At 48.7% G+C, this 22,538-nt stretch overlaps 1 protein-coding gene across 1 annotated transcript in view; it reads right to left on the minus strand.

The window, feature by feature from the left end:
- The window catches only part of SORCS3 (sortilin related VPS10 domain containing receptor 3), a 646,463-nt gene extending 643,475 nt beyond the window's left edge, over nucleotides 1-2,988 (minus strand). Inside the window, exon 1 of the mRNA XM_051823565.2 lies at nucleotides 931-2,988. Coding sequence (XP_051679525.1) covers nucleotides 931-1,557 — 627 coding nt within the window. The 5' untranslated portion in view covers nucleotides 1,558-2,988. The remainder of the gene's footprint in view (nucleotides 1-930) is intronic.
- Nucleotides 2,989-22,538: the final 19,550 nt, after the last annotated feature.

Here is a 22,538-nt window from a genome sequence, read left to right on the forward strand (position 1 = left end):
GCCAGCTTCTCCCTGGAACCGGAGCAAGGGATCTTGCAAGGCAAGCTGGGGAAGCCCCTCGGGCAGGAGCTTCGGGCCCTGGCAGGGGAGGTTCTGAACCCTGTGCCCCAGAGGCAAGAGCCAGAGTCCCCGGAGCGGGCTCAACGGCGCCACCTCTCGGGACAGCGGCGTCCAGGGGAAGCTGGCGGCGGGGAGCCAGGGGTGGAGGGGTGCGCCGAGAGCACCCAACTCCTTTCCGGGAGCCGTGCGAGGCGCAGGACGCAATAGCGGGGGCGAGTTCTCCGCTCAGCGACTTATCTGTGGTTGTGCTGGCGTGAGGGCTGCGTGGCGGTGGAATCCCGCTCCCGCTTGAAACTTTTTTACTGCCTCACCTACAGCTTTCTGGGGCTGCTTGAAGGCCAAAGCGTGGATGCGCTGGGAGCGAATCCAGAGCAGCGACCCCAAGGCCAGGAGTCGTCTTGGGGTTCCCAGCGGCCTCCAGTCTGCAGGTTCCCTTCCAGGGGGTTAGGGGCGAGGGCCAGCACCCGCAGATGTTGGTCATGCCGTCAGGCGGCTCTCTCCTTACCCTAGCCTGTGTCCTCAAGAGGCTGCCCCCAAACCAGAAAACTGACTTCTCCAGGCGGAGGACGGTGCAAAGTGACCGCCCATCGCCGCCCCGCTCATCTTTAAGAAACCCGGTCCTCCTCTCCCGTCCCGCGGCCCAATCCCAGGATGTCCAGTAAGCCAGCCATCCACACAGCATCTCCAACAAACTCCGCTAATCTGGCAGGGGCGTGGGGCGCGCAGGACAAACCAGTCCCCTGCGAAAAGTCCAGGCGCCCGGGCTCTCGGCCCCGACCCCCAGCAAGGCTGTCCCTGGCTCCCGGCCCCGTTCGGCCCCGTCCCCTGCCGTGGGGCGCCAGTCTGAGCCTCCGCCAGGTGGGTACTCACGCTGCTGTTGTGTCCCGACCAGTGCACCATGGCTTGGTTGTGCGCAGAGTCCCCGGTCAGCGCGAACGAGGTACTCGGCAGCCGGAGCTCTTCCGCCGCCGTTCCCCCAGCCCGCGGCGCCTTCACCTCCTCCCGGGAACCCTTGGCCGCCGGGCGGCTGCCTTTAGAACCGTCCGCCGGAACAGTAGCCCGGGCGTCCCCGCGCTCCAGGGTGCTGGGGGGCTGCGCCCGGCGAGTCCTCCTCGCGCCGCCAGGCTTGCCAGGAGCTGGGACGCCCTGGCCCCTCCGCGCGCCGGCTGGCGACGTCCCTCCCGCTTCAACCTGCACCGCACCGCCGCTGCCGCCGCCCGGCTGGGACAGCAGCTCTCGTATGGGCCGGCGCCCCAGCGCGGCGGCTCTCGGCACCGTCGCTAGCTCCTCCGGCCACTGGCTCGCCATTGCCCGCGGCGAGAGAGGAAGCGACACCGGTGGCCGCGAAGCCGGGGCCGTGGGGCGCTCGGGACCGCCCGCCGCGCCCCAAGTGATCTCGGCGCCGGCCAGGACCCACGTTGACAAGAGTAAGAGCCCCGTCTGGGCGAGGGGCGCCCCTGGCCAGCCAGTGGGGCGCTCGGTGCGCGCTGTCTCCATCCCGCTGCGGCTACCGCGGCTCGGGCTGCCGAGTGTGTGGCGCCCGCCGAGGTGCGGGTCCGGCGCGGGGGGTGTGCGCGCGCCGGCGAGCGATCGAGCGAGTGTATGGGGGGAGTGGGGAGGGGGCGGCCGGGAAGGAGGTGGCTCTGACTGGCGCGCCTCGCCGGTCCGCTCCCTCTCGCCTCCTCGCTCACTCGCTCGCTCTCTGGTCCAGAGGGTGATTCCGAAACCCAAGGAAAATTAGTAAATGCTCCTTCAGTGCTTTCTGTTTCTGAAAATAAGATCCCTCCAAATCTTCCCCAACTGAGCTCCTCCCGAAAATCTGTCAAAAGGAGAGTTCGAAGGTGATAAGAAAATCCTCTTTTAAAATAGGAAAATCAAGCCGGATCCAGGGGGAGGAGCTGGCCGCGGACCCCAATCCCGAGTCTCTTCGAAATCCAGCCTCCAACCTGCTCCCGGGAGAAGAGTTGGGAGCCGCTCCTCACCGCTTTTGGGGATTTACTCTTCGGGCCTGGCGCGCGGGGAGGGGACGGGGGTCTCGCGGGAGGAGGAAGAGGAGGAGGAGGAGGAGTAAAGTGTTTTCAGCGCCAACTGTTCGCGTTCCGGAGCCAAGGGGGAGCCCCGAGCCGCAGAGCAGGGAGGCGGCGCGCGGAAGCAAGGCGCGGGATGGGCCCACGGCTCTGCTCACAGCTCCCGGCCCCCCTGAGGCCTGCGCCCCCGCCCGGTGCGGGGGCGCGAGGAGTGCGTGCGTGCGCGTGCGTGCTTGCAGGCGAGCGGGCGAGAGGCGAGGGGTGCGCCTGAGGCTGGGAACCTGGCCGCGCCAGCTGGGGGGTCGGTTCTGTGCGTGCGCGTTTGCACGAGCGTGTGTGCGCGTTAGTGTGAGCGCAGGGGCGGGGAGCGCGCTGGGGCCGTGGGCGCTCGAGGATCACGCACGGTCTGTGTTTGCATTTGCAGGAGCAGTGCTGAGAGCGAGGCAGGCAGCTCTCCGCAGCCCCCTCCTCCCGGCCGCCCGCAGATGTAACCTAATTGAGCCTCTCAGGGACTGGGACACAGAGCCGGAAGGCGCGGGCGGCGGGGCCAGGGCAGTGCCAGCTCTCCTAGGGTACGAGGTGCCCCTTCCCGGGACCCCCGACCAGAAGTGAGTGGTGAGAGAGAGGAGGAGACAGTCTGCTCCCGGGAGGAAGATCCAGACCCCATCTTTCTGCCTCAGACCGCGAAGTCGGGATCCATGCTTTCCAAGGGTCCCCCGCCAGTTGCAGCGTCCCGACCCAGGGACCCGGCGCGGCGTGGACTATCAGAGGCCCCGGCGCCCGCCGCCGGAGCGCAGCCCGGCTCCTGGTGGGGCTGGGACCCTTAGTGGCCGTAGGAAGATGGAGACTGGCGGTGAAATGGGGACGGGGGCTGACCCAGAGGATGGGTGGTATAGCAAGCAGCCTCCGAGGACCTCCCGGGATCTGTAGGGGCTGGGAAGTGCGGGATGCCAGGGGCTGAAGGGAGAAAGGAGTAGGACGGTTGGAAGGGCGTGGAGAGGGAGAAGCCTTCGGGCCCGGGCCGTTCCCTTCCTCTTCGGAATTTGAAAAGGAGTTCCCCTGCAGGAGATGAAAGCGGAGGAGGCGGGGAAGGAGCGCCGGACCTGGGGGGGGGGGGGGGGGGTAGGGGCGAGGGAGGGTGTGCGGGAAGCACCGGAGACCGACGCCGGGAGTGGGAGGCGGCAGCAGCCAGGGATTCCCGGGAGCCCCCGCCTCTGTGAACTTGGGCACCGGGGACGCCGGGCCGGAGAACAAAGCCAGTGACGATGTCCAGTCCAGACCGAGTCGGGTGCTGGCTGGAGTGGGTTTTATGAAGACCAAGGGCAGTGGGCAGCCGCAAGAAAAGTTGCAAAGCCGCAGGCCCAGGTGGGCGCGGGATGCCGCGCTGGACAGGAGCCGGCCATCCGCGGGCGTCCAGCGCCCCTGTCGGAGAGAGCCTCGCACTGCAGCCCGAGCAAGGGCTAGGAGTTCGCGAAGGTGGCGGCGCCTCTGCTCTGGCTGTCAGACTGGGCTCTCATCCGAGGCGCCATACTAGAAGGGGTCCTGTGTTATGCGGGCGGCCCCAGGACCTGAGCAGTCCGGGCGAGGTTATCTCCCACGCCCCAGATCTCCGGGGAGATGCGGGGTCCACAAAAGGCTCTCCAGCCAGAGCACGGGGCACCAGAGAGGCAGTAGTAGCTCTAAGAAGTGTCTGCTGGTTCCCTGTCCCATCTAGAGGAGTCCCCGCTGGGACGGAACCTGCGGGAAGGTGGGATCCTTGGCCTGGACTCAAGGCGATGTAGCCAAAGTATTTGTTGAAAGAAGCAAAAAAAAAAACGTTTAAGGCTCTGGCAGGTGTGACATTTGCACGCACCTGCTGCACTAGTGCATTTTCTTAGCCTTGCTCCGTTCCTCGCGGGCTCCTCCTCCTGGCTTCAGCCTCTCCTTGCTTCACTCTCCGCCTACAAATCCTTGCCCTCAGCCTTGTGCTCCCTGACCCCCCCAAACTGCCTCTAGTTCCCAAACCCTGCCAAAGCATTCTCCCCCATACCTGCAGGCTGCCCTTCCCAGCCAGCCACACTCTGCTGGACCCTCTGCAGGCTGACATCCGCCAGCCCACCCCTCACCCCCCACCCTATGGCTTCCTGACAGCCTGGCCCAACCCCCTCTGCTCCCTGCATTTGTAACCATGGCCCTTCCGCAAAGGTCTCCTTGGGTCTACATGGTCCCAAAGTCTCCTGAGTCTTCCCTGGCACAGCCTCAGTCAAGTTCACCTGCTTCTCATCTCTCGTTCACATCTTCAGTGCTGAACCCCAGCCTCCATCATTGCCCCAGTTCTCTGCTTGCTCTCACTCTCCTCTGCCTCCCTGAATGGGCCTAGGACCTCACCCATTTCCACCCTTCAGCCACCTCCCTGGCTGTTGACCCCCGAGCCTGTATCACATCCTTGCTCCAGAGAGTCATACCTGAATTCCCCATTGCTCCATACACATAGGCCTCAGCGGGTTTCCTGTTGAGACAACCAAGTACGTGAGGCTGGGTAGGTTTGTTGTAAAGAAAAGAGGGTTGCTTAGCTCATAGTTCTGTAAGATGGGGAAGGTCAAGATGGGGCCTCACGCAATGCCACCACCTGGTGCGTCGGGTCACCTGGCAGCCCTGCAGGTGAGCCCAGCAAGGGGAACATACAAAAGAGCATGTGGATGGGACGGGGACGGGGGAGTGAGGGTGAGCAGGTGCCAGAACTCCACAAAGCAGCGGCAATTTCACCCAAGGGCCGCAATTATGACCTAGTTATCTCCGTTAAAGGCCCCCAAGCTGAATGCCGTTATTTTGGAGAATTAAGCCTCAACATGAGCTTTGGCAGTGACAAACCACATTCAAGCCATAGCAATCTGCATGGCCACTTTGAAACCAATGGGCACCAACCCTGAAAACCAACCCTCCACACAAACACAGCGTAGTCCCTCCTCTGTAATAGTAATCACCACATCCTTGCCTGCCTTGGAGCCAGCACCTTCCATCTGCCCCTCGTCAGCTCTGCCTAAGGTGTTGTTTTTTTTTTTTAAGATTTATTTTTTTATTTGAAAGTCAGAGTTACACAGAAAGAGAAGGAGAGGAGAGGCACAGAAAGAGAGAGAGGTCTTCCATCCGCTGGCTCATTCCCCAGCTGGCCACAAAGCCGATCTGAAGCCAGGAGCCAGGAGCTTCTTCTGGGTCTCCCACGCGGGTGTAGGGGCCCAAGGACTTGGGCCATCTTCTACTGCTTTCCCAGGCTATAGCATAGAGCTGGATCAAAAGTGGAGCAGCCGGGTCTCGAACTGGCATCCATATGGGATGCCAGCACTGCAGGCGGCAGCTTTACCAGCTACGCCACAGCACGGGCCACTCTGCCTAAGGTTTTGCAATAGCTTCCTGTTTCCCTGCACCTCAGTTCCTCCCTTCTCCCAGCCAAGCATGCAACACCAGGAATACTAGAAATGCCCAATATAAATAGAACATGTCCCGCATGTGGAAATTAATATTTTCTAGTAGTTTCTTTAAAAAGTAAAAAGAGGGATGGGTGGTTAGACTCTTAAGATGCCCACATCCCACTTTAGGATACCTGGGTTTTGTCCCTAGCTCTGGCTACTGACTTCAGCTTCCTGTTAATGGAGACCCCTGGGGACTACAGAGACAGCTCAAGCGCTTGGGTTCCCACCACCTGGAGGAAAGGCCTGGATCGAGTTGCAGGATCCCAGCTTCAACTCAGCCCAGGTGTGACTGTTGCAGGCACTTAAGGAAATAAACCAGCACATGGGAGTGAGTGTGCTCACTCACACACTCTCTGCCTTTCAACTAAACATTTTAAAAGTAACAATAAACTGATTAAATTAATTTTAAGAATATATTTGAATGGATATGTCAAAAATATTTTCATTTCAACTTGTAATCAACATAAAAATCACAGAAGTATTTTTACATATTTGTGTGAAATCTTCCAGCCCCAGTGTGCAGTCTATCCTGCCAGCACATTGCAAGTACTCGTAAGCACATGTGACGAGGGGCCACTCTTTTCAACAGCAAAACCTCCTGCTGTTGGCAGAAATCCCCTCTTAAGACATAAGGAAGATTACATCACGGATTACTGTCCTCAAATTCTTCAGTCATAAACCATTGCCCCTAAAGTCCAACCTTCTCAGAATGGTGCCCAGGGCTCCGTGTACTGGCCAACCTCCATGAACTCTCTTGCTATGTCCTTAAAGCCTGGGATGCTCCCTTTGCCACAGTTTCCATCAGGGTCTGATTTAAAGGCCAGTTGTTCCATGAAGCCTGCCCCCACCTGACACTGAACCTGACATTCTTTCCATTACAATCACTACTGTCACCATCATCATCCTATCACCATCATGTTTCTTGATCTTCCTACTGGAAGATGGGAGCTGTCCCACATGAACTTGGAAGTGAAAACAGAGGGCTAACGTCACAACAGGGTCCCCTTCCCCTTGCTGGCAAAATGCCTACTACTGCCAGGAAAGGCAGGTTGAGCAAGGATTACCCCTCACTCAGTCCCCCTGGAGAGAGCAAAGGAGGCCACACAGAGAATGTGCTTTCCTACCAGGGTTTATGTCCCTGTCACAAACAGCTGGAGAGAGTACGCTATGCACCCATGTGACTACTTCATCTTCACCCTCGCCTTAGGATTAACCTGCTAGATGTTGGTTTATTCTTAACTGACACAGCAAAGTAACATTTCAGGAAACTGGTCTTACCAGATATTACACACAGAACACACATGCACACACACTCTCCCTGTCCCCCCACCCCCACAAACCCTTTCACCTCTTTAATAGCCTGATAGATATCTTGCCTTCCGCACCCAGCAGGCATGCAGAGGGAAGCATTCCAATTCTGCCAATTTCTCATATTTTGTAAAATGCTCAGAGCCCGTTCTATGAGCACCTTTGAGGCAAATTACTCATAAAACCTAAAGCCTGGAAAATGCGGTTTTCTCCTGTGAAACTGACACTTGTTCTTAAAAGGCCTTCTTATGCACAGCATCGCCTTCTCACTTGGTCTTGTCTCAACAGTCGAGCTGAGCACTGGGTTCACGTGCTCTAATGATCTTCAAAACAGGATTTTTATCATTTGCTTCCCTTTTATTGTACCCTCTTTGTTTTTATTGTTTGATGCTTTTTGATCTTACTATATCTGCACATTTTTGATAAGCCACTTCACATCCTTTTTATAACTAAATAGGAAATTAATTAATTGATTATCATCAAAACAGCATTTCGCATTGTAACTCTGAAATTCTACAGAGGCAAGGGATTGTAAAGCAAAACCTGAAATGCAGACAAAAGCAGTCAGACAACCATTGAAATCAGGACTTCCTACCGCCTTGCATCCATGGAAGCAGTAAGCGTGTATTTTGCATAAAACTATACCCTCAGCATCTGGCCAGTGCCTGGCATAGCACTGACCCTCAACAAATGTGCAAAACAGAAAACAAATGAGTTTTGATAATACTGCTTCTGTTGCAAGTCCAGCCACCTGTTCTTTTTAAAGGGAAAAATCTCTAGGCCCTGATGGATGCTATTCTCCACCACACCTGATCACATGGTGTCACTCAGTGTTCTCACTATGAGCAACAGAAAACAATTCTGCTTTAAGAAGAAAATTATTTCATTAACAGGATAACGAGTGCTCTCACACTTGCTGAGAGAGCTTAAGAACTAGGTTCGGGGTCTCTGCAGGCAGAACAATGCCTGAAGCCACAGCACAAAACTAGTCCTTTAAGGACCCTATTACCAGTATCACCAGTCCCAACATGTCACAGCTACGACCAACGCCTCCAGAGATGATTGGCTGCCACCAAGACAAAAGTCCCTGCTCTTTCTAGAATCTATATGGCTGCCACTTCCACTGCCACCAGCTAAGCTTTCTACACGTTCCTTTGCATCTCCAGTGTTGACTGGACAAGGTTGGGTCACCTGCCCTAGAGATGCAGTCAAAGCTGGATCTATCGCCTAAGGTAGGAAGGGAAATGTTCACTGCACCCATCACCAAAAAGCACTTCTTGATAAGGTATTTCTTAAAGCAGAAAGGGAACTCCATTCACCTTCATCATGAACTTAATAGAAAACCAACTCAAAACCAAATCCTGATTTGGTCACATTTCAAACGATACTTATGTGAACCGGAAGCTTAACTAGTAAAACGTATCATCCCCAGAACACTGAGTGTAGGCAGGAGGGGCTCATATGTCCACTGGCCAGAATGTCAGAAATGCCAAAGACTTCACAGTGAGGGAAACATGGAAAGGAAGGAGAAAGAAGCAGAGGGAAAAAGAGAGCAGAGGTGAAGTGTGGGGAGCAATCCGGACTGGACTGAGTTACTGGAATTAGGACTTATTCTATGCATCTGCTCTCCCACAATATGGCGCTGGGAGAGAAGTAAACAGCTTCCGCACAGCTGCCTCCAGTTCAACTAATAAACTGTAGGACTTGCTCCTGATTGGAGGAGAGCAGCGTACTCGGCGTGTGGGCAGCCGAGTTGGGATTGGCGGAGGAGGACTATAAAGGAGGAGAGAGACGGCATGCACCAGGAACATCTAAGGGGAACATCTAGCTGAAGGAACACCTGTGCAGCCCCCGAAGAAAGCCGGCCGGCAGTGTGCCGCTCCCCTGCGGAAGTGGGGAATGTGGCCAGGGGGAACTGCCCTTCCACGGAGGTGGAAGGGATAGTAGCCAACCCGGGAAGAACCAGCAGCAAACCCGGGGAGGGCCGAGCAGACAGAAAGAACAGCGCAGGGTCCTGTGTCGTTCCTCCACGAAGAGGGGGAGCGACATAATGGTGCCGTGACTCGGATAGGAAACCCAGGACGGATAGGAAACTTAGGAGGGAAGAAATGACTCGGATTAGGAAACCTAGGTCGGATAGCAAACTTAAGAGGGAAGAAACGGGAAGAAATGGGAAATTACCGGAGAGAGAGACTAGCAAACAGCCTAGGGAAAAGCCGGACGAAAAGGGTGCCGGAAGAAGCTATTGAAAGCCTAGGCATAGACTCAGATACGGACTACGGGGGGAAGCTGGGAGAAATCTCTAAGGTCGAAAGCGAAAAGTGAAAGCTAGAACAAACAGACTCAGACGCAGACTGTGGGGAGAGGCCAGGAGAAATGAGGGAGGAATATCGTTGGAGGAAAGTTTGGGGAAACATACCAGGTAGAGAAAAATGTTAGGGAAAATGAAGCCGCGAGTGCAGGCCGAGGCGGATACGAAAGCCACTTTGGGGTTCTCAAGTTAGCCCGGGAATAGGGGGCGAAAAGTTGAAACCAGAAGCTGAAACGTGAGCCTGGTTGGGATCCGTCTGATTAGCCCGGGGAGCAAAGGACGGGAAGCCAAATCATGGGGCGGAGACGTATGCTGGGTTGAATTCGCCAGGCTAGCCCGGGGAACTTAGATTGAATGCTAGTGGCGGACACGTAAGCTACGCTGTGTTACTCAAGGAAGCCGCCGCATGCAGAGAGAGCACGGGGCGTGAATAGATAGGGAACGGGGCTGGCGCGAGGCCGTGGTGCAGACGCGAAGGGCGTGGAGACCGCGGAGCGCGCGAAGCCAAGCCGCGCAAAGCCGAGCCGCGCAGATGAGAGAGGCTGAAGTGGCTCAGAGCCGGCGAGGCGCCGAGAAGCAGCCTCGGGGCGGGGCGAGGCGCCGGGAAGCTGCGCGGAGCCGTGAAGCTGCCGGCAGCGCGAGGCGCCGGGAAGCTGCAGGGATAAGAGAAATAGAAGTTTAGAAATAAAATGAGAGAAATAAGAATGCTGGGAGATAGAAGTAAAATGGGAGAAATAGGAATGCCCGGAGATAGAGAAATAGAGAAATAGAAAGGCCTCCCTACAACACTGCAATGTGAGAGCTTGGATTCGGTCTGCCTGATTAAGTGAGGCGATGAGCACGATGAGCACCTGGGCGGCTAGCAGCTTATGCGCCGCAGGTCACCGAAGACAGGCACGAATTAACATCAATAAGGCCTCCCCACAAAAAGGCAATGAGAAGGCTTGGATTCGGTTTGCCTGATAGAGCTTGTAAGCCCCTGCAGGCTCGACCAGAGCATGCGCTGCAGGGCACCGAACACAGGCACGCATCAGCGCCTAAAAACCTCCTCACAACATGGCGAAGAGAGGACCCGGATTCGGTTTGCCTGATTGATAGGACTTGTAAGAGCCTGTGGCAACTCTAGCAAGTAGAGCAGAGTGTGTGCCGCGGGACACCGAAGACAGGCGCGTATCAACGCCAAAAAATAAAAAGAAAGGGGGATCTGTGGGGAGCAATCCGGACTGGACTGAGTTACTGGAATTAGGACTTATTCTATGCATCTGCTCTCCCACAATATGGCGCTGGGAGAGAAGTAAACAGCTTCCGCACAGCTGCCTCCAGTTCAACTAATAAACTGTAGGACTTGCTCCTGATTGGAGGAGAGCAGCGTACTCGGCGTGTGGGCAGCCGAGTTGGGATTGGCGGAGGAGGACTATAAAGGAGGAGAGAGACGGCATGCACCGGGAACATCTATGGGGAACATCTAAGGGAACCCGTGCAGCCCCCGAGAGAACCAGCCGGCGGTGTGCCGCTCCCCTGCGGAAGTGGGGAATGCGGCCAGGGGGAACTGCCCTTCCACGGAGGTGGAAGGGATAGTAGCCAACCCGGGAAGAACCAGCAGCAAACCCGGGGAGGGCCGAGCAGACGAAAAGAACAGCGCAGGGTCCTGTGTCGTTCCTCCACGAAGAGGGGGAGCGACAGTGAAGAACCTAAAAACTGACGATTAATATTTCGTTAATCACGTACTATGTCTTCTATGGCCATTGCCTTTGTTTAATGGTGACAAGGTCATTTCCTTGGCCCCAGTCACTATATTGAAACTATAAGGGGACTTCAAAAAGTTCCTGGGAAATTGGACTAGACGGTTATGTGAATCTGCTGTGAACTTTCGGAAGCACCCCTGAATCTTGAGTGCTCAAGTGAAGCAATAATAATAGCAGCAGTAATATCGAAGACAGCAATGAATGTTAACTTTTGCCATGCACCAGCCCTGGACCAGACATGTGGTTAGGACCACGTGCATTCTGGCAGCATTCTAGCAGAGTGCCGGAGAGAGCAGACATAGGAACAAAATTACCTGGGTTCAAATTCCAGTCCTACCACCCACCCGCTGTGAGACCTTAGACAGATGACTTCACCTCCCTGTGTTTCCAGTCCCCACGTGTAGATGGAGATAGTGACAGTGTTTACTGTAGAAGGTCACAATGAAGATGAAATGAATTCACGCACGCAGGGCATGCAGAACAAAGCCTGACACAGGTGAAGTGCCAGGGAAGTAGATGTCCTTGCCCTCCTTCATAGTCCTACAGACATTAGCACTTTGTCCTCATGCAGAGATGAGAAAGCCTTGGTTCAGAGAGGTTAGGTTGCACAGCATGTGACAAAACTCAAGGTTTGAATCTGGAGCAGGCTCTTACACAGTCCTCTACACGGTCTTGCTGCCTCACACCACACAGCATTCCTTAGGCAATATTTACATTTACTTCCATCTGGCTCTATAGCCAGTGCTCTTTCCATGGCAACACCAGGCACACACCATGAGGGCCAGCATTGGAGGACTGCTCCCCACTGGGCACCTGGCTCCAACAACATGCCTTACAATCTTTAACTCTAAATGACATTCCCCCAGGCAGGAAGGAAAAAAAAATGTAGTTGGTGAATTCCAGCCTGAGTTTTAACAGCAAATTCAGGCTGAATAAGCCAAGTCAACAATGGAAACCTAATCCCTGGAAAAAGAACACACTCATTAGGCTGCTGAAAGGCACCAGCAGCTTTGTGGACTACTTCCCTGCCAGTCACATCCCCCAGAAGAGAAGGAGGCGTTCATCGAATGAGATAGCTGCACAAGAAAAAGAAGTTTGTTTGCAGAAACAACACGTTTCCACTCCACTCCTCTATCCCCAATTCACAGTGCAAAGCTGTGGTTCTTGGAGAGAAGGTTATCTTTCTGCAGATTGGGAAATGGAAGAATACAACAGAGACCCTTGACCCTGGTGAGAGCAGGGGCCAGGAGGACACCCTGATGAAGAGCACCCTGAGAGGCAGGAAAGGCACCAAAGAGTGTGATTTTGCAGAAGCCAAGGAAATGAGTGTTTCATAAAGGATCTAAGTGGGCAGAGTTGCCAAGTGCTCCTGGGCCGGCCCACAAATCCCCAGGCTACAGGTTCCATCCCCAGACAAGCGGCCAAGATGACATTTGCCTCCACCTTGGCTACCATATTCAAGTTTGGATGTCACCCACCAACGTCAGAAGTGTAGGAGAAGAGAGGGGAGGCGGAGGCATGTGTGTTAATCCAGGTCCTCCAAGAAGCAGATAATAAGACAAAATTAGACCCCATTAGGGAAAATGTGAGGGGGCCAGGAATGGCTGGAAGAGCCAGTAGACCAAGATCTGGACCTGACTCCTGTGAAGGAGAGGGGAAGAGGAAGGAGAGCTGGGTGAAAGAGTCTTAGGATACTGTGGATCACCATGCGGTGCTGTTTGGAAAGACTAATGCAAACCCTCCAGTCAGAGTCATTGGCTGAGGGGTGCCCTGTCTCCCAGGAATGGGCCTGGCATGGTATCCCTGGTACACTCGATGGCTGGCTGGGAACAGCCCATGGGAAAATGTGGCTTTGGCACTAAGGTGGTGATGGGCTTCATAGCTTCACAGCAAGGGGCATTGATCAACCAGGGAGAGGGACACACTATTCCATTTTCCCATCTTAGAAGGAGTATTCTACCATCTTTCCCATGGTGTTGTTTTGAAAAGTAAGTGAAAGAATACATGTAAAACTTAACCTAATGACAGGGCTTCTGTAAATGCTTGTCAAGTGCATGAAACACTAATGGAATAAATGAACCTATACAGAAGACAGAAGGAAGATTGGGCAATTTAATTAGAATACTTCACAGCAAAAAAAAAAATTGTCTAAGAGATGGCAGTGAGGCTATGAGAGGATTTAAAGCCCGGTGCTGGCTTTGCCAGTGCTAATTGAGAGATCCTAACAAGTCTCACTGTTGCAATGGGGGTTATAACTGGACCTGAGGGTTAAAGGAGACAAATGAAGCAAACCTTAAAGAGACTATCAGCAGCAAGGGCAAGGGCCTCTTGTTTTAGTCAACATCTGTAGAGGTACAGCTTTGTCTCCTTGGATGTGGCATCTTCCTGATCCAAGCAACCTGCAGCTCTGATTTCTAGAACCTAGTAGATTCCAAGAGAACATCTTTGTGGTACTCACCCTCCCTTCTCTGCTTCTACTACTTACAAATCTGTCTGCAGCAAGGGGCTGTGTAATTCACAGCTCAATGTTGACACCTGAGTGCACCCTTCCCAGGAGTACAATACTTGCATTAAAAAGGCACCACCAGGTGGCTGGCCAAGTTTAACAAAGAGGTTAGACAACCATGAGCCAGAAGCAGACCTACCCTGTTCCCCAGAGGTGCCAATGTTGGGCAGGGTCAGGCCTAGAAAGGGGGAGTGGGAAAATGCAGCAAAGTAAAAAGAAGGGGCAGCAAAGATGAGAGATGGAGAGAGTAGAGGCGCCAGTGTGTTGATGGAGACTGTGCTGGGGAGAGAAGAGAAAGAAAACACAGATACACTTGTGGGGAATAGGAAAGGGATGTGATCTCTGGGGAGACCACAGAGCCTAGTGGCTGCAAACACTGTTCTGGATTCAGACAGGGGAAAGTTCAAATCCCACCTCAGCCTGACCAGCTGTGCAGCCCTGAGCAAAGCGTCGGAGCCCACTGAGCTTCCACTTCCCCATCTGTGGACTGGGCATGTTAGCAGGACCTCTCTCAGAAGAGCTTTCTGAGTATCCACTGTGAGAAAACTGGCACACACACACACATGACTTACTAAATCACTATTAGACCCTCTCTTACCACCCTTCCCTCACTCCCCACCCCTCTCTACCATTCTCCTCCTCCAAAAGTATGTTCCACCTGCCTGGTGAAGCCACACCTTCCATTCCCCAAAGTAAGACTTAAGAGAGCAAATAACCCCAAAGAAACAGCTTGGTGGCTGAACCCAAGGCCAAGCCTTGAAGGATCAGGATCTTGGCAGAGTCCTGAAATCTTGGCAGCTTTGGGCCACTATTTCTAGCTTAGGACGGAGGCTCTGAAGAGCTTAAACCCACCATGAGCAATGTGGGAGCTGGGAGTCCTAAGTGCAGATGTGGACAGAGGAGAAGCAAAAAGGAGAACCCTGGGTGGAGAGATCCGTTCCCCCACTGCACAAGCAGGAACAGCCAGATGGAGCTGGGGCAGCCACGTCACAGAAGCCCCTGTCTGGGCGTGGGGTTGCAGGGACCACAGTGCTGGGAGCACCCACAGGGATAGCAGAGGCCATGGTGACAGCTGTGGGATGGAGGAGGAGGGATTTGCATGGGGGTGGGGGGTGCCCCTGGGACCATTTACCCTGCATGCCAGGCCACCACTGTCAGGGCAGCAGAGGGCAGGGGGACGCGACCAGGTCTCAGGAGCCAGAGCCCACAGGGGTCCCCTTCTCAGGTGGAAATCAGCACGCTGGCTTCCCGGCTCGGGGCAGGGACAGAATCCTTGAGTGGCTCCCACTCGGCTTCCACAGGCCCAGGCTGCCATCCCCTACTCATTGCACTGGCAATCTTCCTTATCCTCCCGGGGCTCTCCTCCTTCAAGAGTCATCATGGACGGCCTCTGGCAGGGTCCAGAGACCTCCATTTTGAGGGTGATCATACAATGTTACTTCAAAAATTCATGGAAAACAGAATTTAAAGGTAAGCATATTTTGGTACAGAAATCTTTTTAAAATATTTATATAAGAGGAACAGATTTCATATACAGTTTTAAGAACACCATGACACTTCCCACCCTTCCTGCTTCTTCCAATCTTTTAATTTGTGTGATTACATACTTTCCATGTACTTTATACTCACAAGCTTAATCCTCCACTAGACAAGGAATTCAACATATAGTGCATAGAAAAACCACTGTTCTTCAGGAGTATAGACAATAATGAAATCAACAATAGTCAAATCTCAAGTTGTCAGTTCTGCTCGTGTATACATTACATCCTTTGTACTCTATAATATTAGTTATCACAAATCAGAGGAAACATGGTATTTGTCTTTCTGGGATTGGCTTTCTTCAATAAGTATACTGGTCTCTCCTTGCATCTGTTTTGTTGTGAAACACAGGATCTCAATCTTTTTTATGGCAGAGTAGTACTTTGTAGTGTACATATACCATATTTTCTTTATCCAGTCATCAGTTGATGGACATCTGGGTTGATTCCATATCTTGGTTATTGTCAGTTGAGCTTCTATAAACATGGGGTACAGATAACTCTTTTATATGCTGATTTCATTTACCTTGGGTAAATTCCTAGGCATGGAATGGCTAGAACATTTGCTAGATATACTTCCAGATTTCTGAAGAATCTTCATGAAATTCATAAACAATTCCTCATAATAAGCATTTTCCAAAATTTTTGCACCAAAACAAATGAATCTGTTAATTCTATTTTCCATGCACTTCTTGAATTTTCTCCATATTTTCCAGTTTATTTCCCCAGCATACTTACTAATAACGATCCCTTTGACTCTCAAAAGTGTCCTGTTTGGAGCCATAAATTTTGTGGTCACCCTCCCTGTCCCCCTATTTTACTCATATGTGCTCCTAAGACCACAATCATGAAGTTGTTTGATGCATTAAGTTGTACTTTTATTTATGTTTCTGTGGCAACTTAATTAATGCCTCTTTACTCTATAGATTACAAACTCCATCAGCAAAGGAAATATGTCCATTTTTAATAATTTGTATTTTCAGGAGGGGGAGAGAGAAGGAGGGAGGGAGGGAGTGAGGGAAGGAGGGAGAGAAAGAGAGAGAGAGAGAAAGTGCTCTCATCCACTGAATAGCCAGGGTACGAAAGCTTGGAGGTTGGAATTCAATCCAGGTCTCCCTCATGGGTGGCAGGAACCCAATCACTTGCACCATCACTGCCACCTCCTAGAGTCTGTGTTAGCAGAAACCTACATTGGGAATCGGAATGGGTGACCAAACCCAGGCACTCCAATACAGGATGAGAGCATCTCAACCGCCAGACACCTGCTGCATGCCTATTTTTAATTAAACTTTCTGTTTTGAGATCATTGTGGATTCAGATGCAGTTGTAAGAAATGATGCAGAGAACCTAAGTACCTTTGACCCAGTTTCCCCTCGTGGGAACAGCTTGCAGAATTACAGTGTGATATCGTGCTGACATCAGTGTGGTCTTTACAGAAAGTTCTAGCACCACAAGCCACACCTGTTCCCCATCTGTCCCCATCTCCTCTTTTAATCCCTGGCAACCACAACTCGTCTCCATTTCTGTAATTTGCCATTTCAAGAATGTTATACAAATAGGATCCTACAGTATATAACTTTGGGGGTTGGCTTTTCACACTCAGCACGATTCTCTGGAGATTTATCCAGATTGTTATACGGAGCTGTTCTTTTTTATTGCTCAGTTGTATTCCATGGAATGGTTGTATCACACTTTGTTTAACCTGTTGGAGGGCATCCGAGACATTTCTAGTTTGGGGCTATTATGAATAAAACTGGCATAAACATTCATGCACAGGTTTTCTGTGAATATACATTTTGATTTCTCTGGCTAAATGCCCAGGAGTATAATTGCTGGGTCGTATGGTAGTTACATGTGTAGTTTTTAACACTGCCAAACTGTTTTCCAGAGTGGCTGCACTATTTTACATTCCCACCAGCAATGTATGCAGGATCGATTTTCTCTGTCTTCTTCTGCATTAGTGTTATCACTATTTTTTTATTTCAGTCATTCTGGTAGGTGAATGGTAAAACCTTGCTGTGCCTTTAATTTGCACTTCCCTGATGACTGGTGACATTAAACATCCTTCCATGTCCTAATTGCCATGCAGGTATCTTCTCAGGGAAGTACCTCTTCCCACGCTTTGCATACAATTGATTTTTGTCTGTTGAACTTGTATCCTGTGACCTTGCCGAACTCACTTATTTCAGGATTGTTTTGTAGAAATCTTGGTATATCCAATGTAAGCAATTATGTCAGATGCAAATATCTCTTGCTTTCCAATTTGGATGCCTTTTTGTGTCTTTGGTGCTGGATAGAAATTCCAGTGGGGTTGAATGCAATCAGAAAGATGGGGCATCTTTGCCTGGCTTCTGTTCCTCGGGGAAAAGCATGCAGTCATTCATCATGAAGTATGTTACCTGTCAGTTCGTCACAGGTACTCTTTATAAAGACAATTCCTCTTTATTCCTATTTTCTGGATGTTTATCATGAATAGCTGTGAACTTTTATCAACTTATTTTTCTGCATCAATTGATATAGTCAGTTGAGTTTTCTTTTTTAACCTATTAGTGTGTATTGATTTTATTATGTTAAACCAGTCTTGTATCCCTGCACTATATCTCATTCGGTCATGGGCATAATTCCTTTCATACACTGCTGACTTCTATTTGCTACTATTTTGTTAAAGGTTTTGTGTGTGTATCCCTGAGTGATACTGAGCTATGGTTTTCTTTCTTTTTCTATATTGTCTGTGTGGGTTTAGTATTAGGGTAGTACTGACTTCAACAGCTAATTGGGATACATCATTCTCCTCCACTTCCTGGAAGAGACTGTGTAGAGTTGAACTTCATTCTTCTCTAAACATTTGTTAGAATTGTCCATTGAAATCACCTGGGCCTGAAAATTTCTTAGGAAGACGTTTTTAAAATCATGAATCTAGCTTCCTTATGGTTATAGGGCTATTCAAATTATTTCTTTCTTTCTTTCTTTTTTTTTTTTTTTTTTTTTTGACAGGCAGAGTTAGAGAGAGAGAGAGAAAGAGATAGAGAGAGAGAGAAAGGTCTTCCTTCTGTTGATTCACCCCCAAAATGGCCACTGTGGCCAGTGCGCTGCACCAATCTGAAGCCAGGAGCGGCCATTGGAGGGTGAACCAACAGCAAAGGAAGACCTTTCTCTCTGTCTCTCTCTCTCACTGTCCACTCTGCCTGTCAAAAAATTAAAAAAAAAAAATTAAAAAAAAAAGATAAACTTATCATGGTGCCAAGATATTAAAATCCATGTAACCTTTTTGTTTTTTATTAACATAAAGAGAACAGATTTTCCGTAGTTCACAGATATAATTCTAAGAATCTACTGATGCTCCCTCCCCCCCAATCCCTTTTCCTTCCTTCCTTTTGTAATTTTTGCAACATTTTAAATTTACTTTATACACACAGGCTTCAGGCTCCACTAAATAAAGTGATCAACAAATAAGAAGTAGAAAGATGACCGTTCAGCAAGAATGAAAGTAGACAAGGGCCATAAGCAGTAATCAAAAGCCAAGACGTGCATTTCACTGGTATGGCGTGTATGGAGTTGTCAGTGATATTCCCTTGTCATCTCTGTGATGTCCATGTTGATATTCCCTTTCCTGGTGCTGCTAGCTAGCTTCCTTTCACTTTGTCCTCCTCAAAGTGTGCCATGTGACTGCTCCTTGTTTCATCATTGCTCTCTAGGTTTCTGTCTTGGTATTAATTTCTGGGTTATTTTTCATTATTTCCTTCCTCCTTCATTAGAATTTATTTTGCCCTTCTTTTCTAGGCTCTTAAGGTGGGAATTTAATCTATCAACTTGACACTTTCTAATATATTTATATATACAGTGATATAAATGGTCCTCTCAGAATTATTTTAGCCATACCCCACAAATTTTGATATGTTCTATTTTCATTTTCACTCATTTCAATTTTTTAAAATTTTTCTTGTGACTTCCTTTTGTTAAGATTTATTTAGGACCACATTCTTTTGTTTCCAATTATTTGGAGATCTTCCTATTACTTTTCTGTTGATCCCACTGTGGGAGAAACATTTCAATTTTTTAAACTTTGTTAAGATTCGTCCTGAGACGCAGGATATGTTCTATCTTATGTACAGTCTGTGAACACTCAAAAACAAAGTATGTTCCAGTGTGATTGGGTGAAGTGTTCTATAAATATCAACTAGATTCTGTTAACGGTGTTGTCTTTATCTGTGTCCTTGCTGATTTTCTGTCTGGTTGCTCTATCAATTGCCAAGAATGAAATTGCTAAGTCTGTAGATACAATTCTGGACTTGTCTATTTCTCCTTCAGTTCTGTAAATTTTTACTTTATATGGTTTTGTAATTTTTATTACTTTATTTGTAATTTTGTAGTTCATTTGATGCCTACCCATTTAATATTGCTTTATCTTCTTGGTGGATTGATTGTTTTGTCATTAGATAACATGGATAGCTCTTGTGATTTTCTTTGTTCTGAAGTCTACTTTACCTACTATTCATATAGCTACTCCAGTTTCTTTTTATTTACGTTTGAATGATATATCCTTTTCCATTTTTTACAATTACATTTTACATGAGTTTCTTTTAGATACAGTTGGGTCATGTTTGAGACTCTGGCAGTCTCTTTTATTTTGTATATTTAAACCATTTACTTAATGTAATTAGTGATATGTTGAAACTTAACTCTGCCATTTTATTTTTTGTTTTCTGTTTGCTCTCTGTTTTTATTTTTGTTTTGTTCCTGCCCTCCAGTAGGTAACTTGAAATTTTATCAATAGTATTTCATTGTTTATATCTTTGTACAGCTTTTCAACTGAATATGCATTAAATATACATAATATCACATCCTGCTGGTTTTCCACCTTACCAGTATAAGTTTAGAAACTTTATACTTTGTTCTATGTCCATTTACCCTATCCCATTTATGATTAGCTTAAATATTTCCTATACTTTGTTCTATGTCCATTTACCCTATCCCATTTATGATTAGCTTAAATATTTCCTATACATACATTTAGAATCATATCAAACAGTGTAATAATTTTCATTTCAATCATCAAAATTTAGGAAGCTCGAGAGAAAAAGTCTACTTTATTTACCCATATTTTTGTTTATCATGTTCTTTCTTCTTTCTTGGTGTTCCAAAGATTCTCCCTTTATCATTTCATTTCCTTATGGTGTACTTCTTATAACTATTCATTCAGAGTAGGTCTTCTGGTGGCAAATTCTGATAGTTCCTCTTTTGCTGACAATATCTTAATCGCCTCCTTCTTTCAAAAGATATTCACTGGAATTCTAGGTTGACATTTCTTTAAGCATCTGGAAAATGCCATTACTTTTTACCTCAATTGCTTCTAATGAAAAATTTCTTGTCATTCCATGAGGGATGTTTGGCACAGCAGTTAATATGCATCATGTGTCTGATGTTGTAGAGCCTGGGTAGCAGTCCTAGCTCTGTCCTCCATTCAAGTTTCCTGCTAATATACACGCTAGGAAGCAGCAGGTGGATGTCTCAAGTGGGCAACTGGGCAGGGTACCAGCAGATGGAAGATTGAACTCTATCAATGATACTTTTCTGATTTTAAAGATATTTATTGTTATTCAAATTACTTTTCCAATCATATTGTGTCATTTCTCTCTTGCTGCTTTCAAGATGCTTCTGTCTTCAATTTTCAGATTGTGATTATGATTGTAATGTGCCTTGCAGTAAATTTTCTTGGGTTTATTCTGATTGGGGTTTAATTCACTTCTTGAATATGTAGGTATGTCCTTTTAATTCTTTGTTACTGATATCTTGAGTTACATCTGACAAAGATGTATAATTTGATTATTTGATATATACATATAGTGAGATAACAACATCGACTAATTAAATATCCATTACCTCAGGTAATAATCACTTTTTATTTGTAGGCATGTCTTTTTCCAAGGTTAGCAAAGTTTACAGTTTGCAGACATTATTTTGTGAGTACTTTTCCATCCTTGTCCTGCCCTTTTTCCCTTCTCCTAGGATTCCAGTAACATGAATGTTAGATATTTTCGTTGAAGTCCCACAAGCCCCTGAATTTGTTGTTTTTGTGAAGGTTTATTTTTTGTTTTTGTGGTTTTTTTTTCCAGTTTTAGTTTTTAGTCTGTTTTCCTTCTGTTGTTCAAATTGGGTAATTTCTACTTTTCTATCTTTAAGTTCAATGACTTTCCTATGACCTTCTATGCTTCTGTTGACTCTATTCCTTGAGGTTTATTTTTTCAGTTATTGCATTTTTGAGTTCTAAAAATTTCCATCTCATTCTTATTTATTTTCCCAAAGAAACTTTCTAAGGAGCACAAACTTCATGTGTTTCCTAAGTACAACTTTAGGAATATAGTGATTCCTCCCACCATACCCGCCCTCCATCCACATTGCCACCCCCTTCCTCCTCCCTCTCCCATTCCCAGTCCCATTCTCCACTAAGATCCATTTTCAATTAACTTTATACACAGAAGACCAACTCTATACGAAGTAAAGAGTCCAACAATTTGCACACACACACAAAAAAGAAAAAACTCTTCCTCAAAAGTTGAGACAAGGACTGTTCAAAGTCATTGCATCTCCAAGTTAATTAAGTTAATTTCACTTTTTTTAGAAACTTAATTAACTTTAAAGAAACACTCAAGAATGATACACCTTATTTGAGCACTTACACATAACTATAAATTTTGAGACATAAGAATATCCTCCACTTAATACATTAAAAGAAAGTAAGTCCTTGAGAATGAGTTTTATCATTTGGTTCTTTTTTATATCTTCTATTCCAGTGCCAGAACTTTCTATATTTTCATTTGTTTCAGACATGTTTCCACTTATTTGTTAAAGTATTTTCACAATGACTGTTATAAAGTATTTGTCAGACAGTTCTTACATTTCTGTCACCTTGAGGTTGGCATCTATTTATTGTCTTTTTAGATTGAATTTGAGAACTTCTTGGCTCTTGGCATGGTAAATACTTTTCATTGAAACTTGAATATTTGGGGAATATTGCTATGAGAACCTGGGTCTTATTTGAACCCTTTGCTTTAGCTGTCTTCCTCTGATAATGCTGGCAGAGGTATTGGTGCTTCCAGGTGGGGATGGAGTCCACTTTCCCTACTGGGTCTCCACTGCCTCTTGGAGAGCTGGATCTGGCCAGGTGGGGGAGTTTCCCATGTGCACCAGGCCCTCACTGATGCCTCCTTGGCTGGGAAGGGTAGGAATGCCCCTCATTACTGCTTCTCATATTGTCGCTCCCCGTCTTCTTGGAGGAACGACACAGGACCCTGTGCTGTTCTTTTGTCTGCTCGGCCCTTCCCGGGTTTGCTGCTGGTTCTTCCCGGGTTGGCTACCGACCCTTCCACCTCCGTGGAAGGGCGGTTCCCCCTGCCACATTCCCCACTTCTGCGGGGGAGCGGCACACTGCCGGCCGGCTCTCTCGGGGGCTGCGCAGGTGTTCCTTCAGATAGATGTTCCCTGGTGCATGTTGTCTCTCTCCTCCTTTACAGTCCTCTTCCACCAATCCCAACTCTGCTACCCACACGCCGAGTACGCTGCTCTCCTCCAATCAGGAGCAGGTCCTGCTGTTTAT

This window comes from Oryctolagus cuniculus, chromosome 15 (genome assembly GCF_964237555.1).
Source record: "Oryctolagus cuniculus chromosome 15, mOryCun1.1, whole genome shotgun sequence".
In the NCBI taxonomy this organism is placed as follows: Eukaryota; Metazoa; Chordata; class Mammalia; order Lagomorpha; family Leporidae; genus Oryctolagus; species Oryctolagus cuniculus.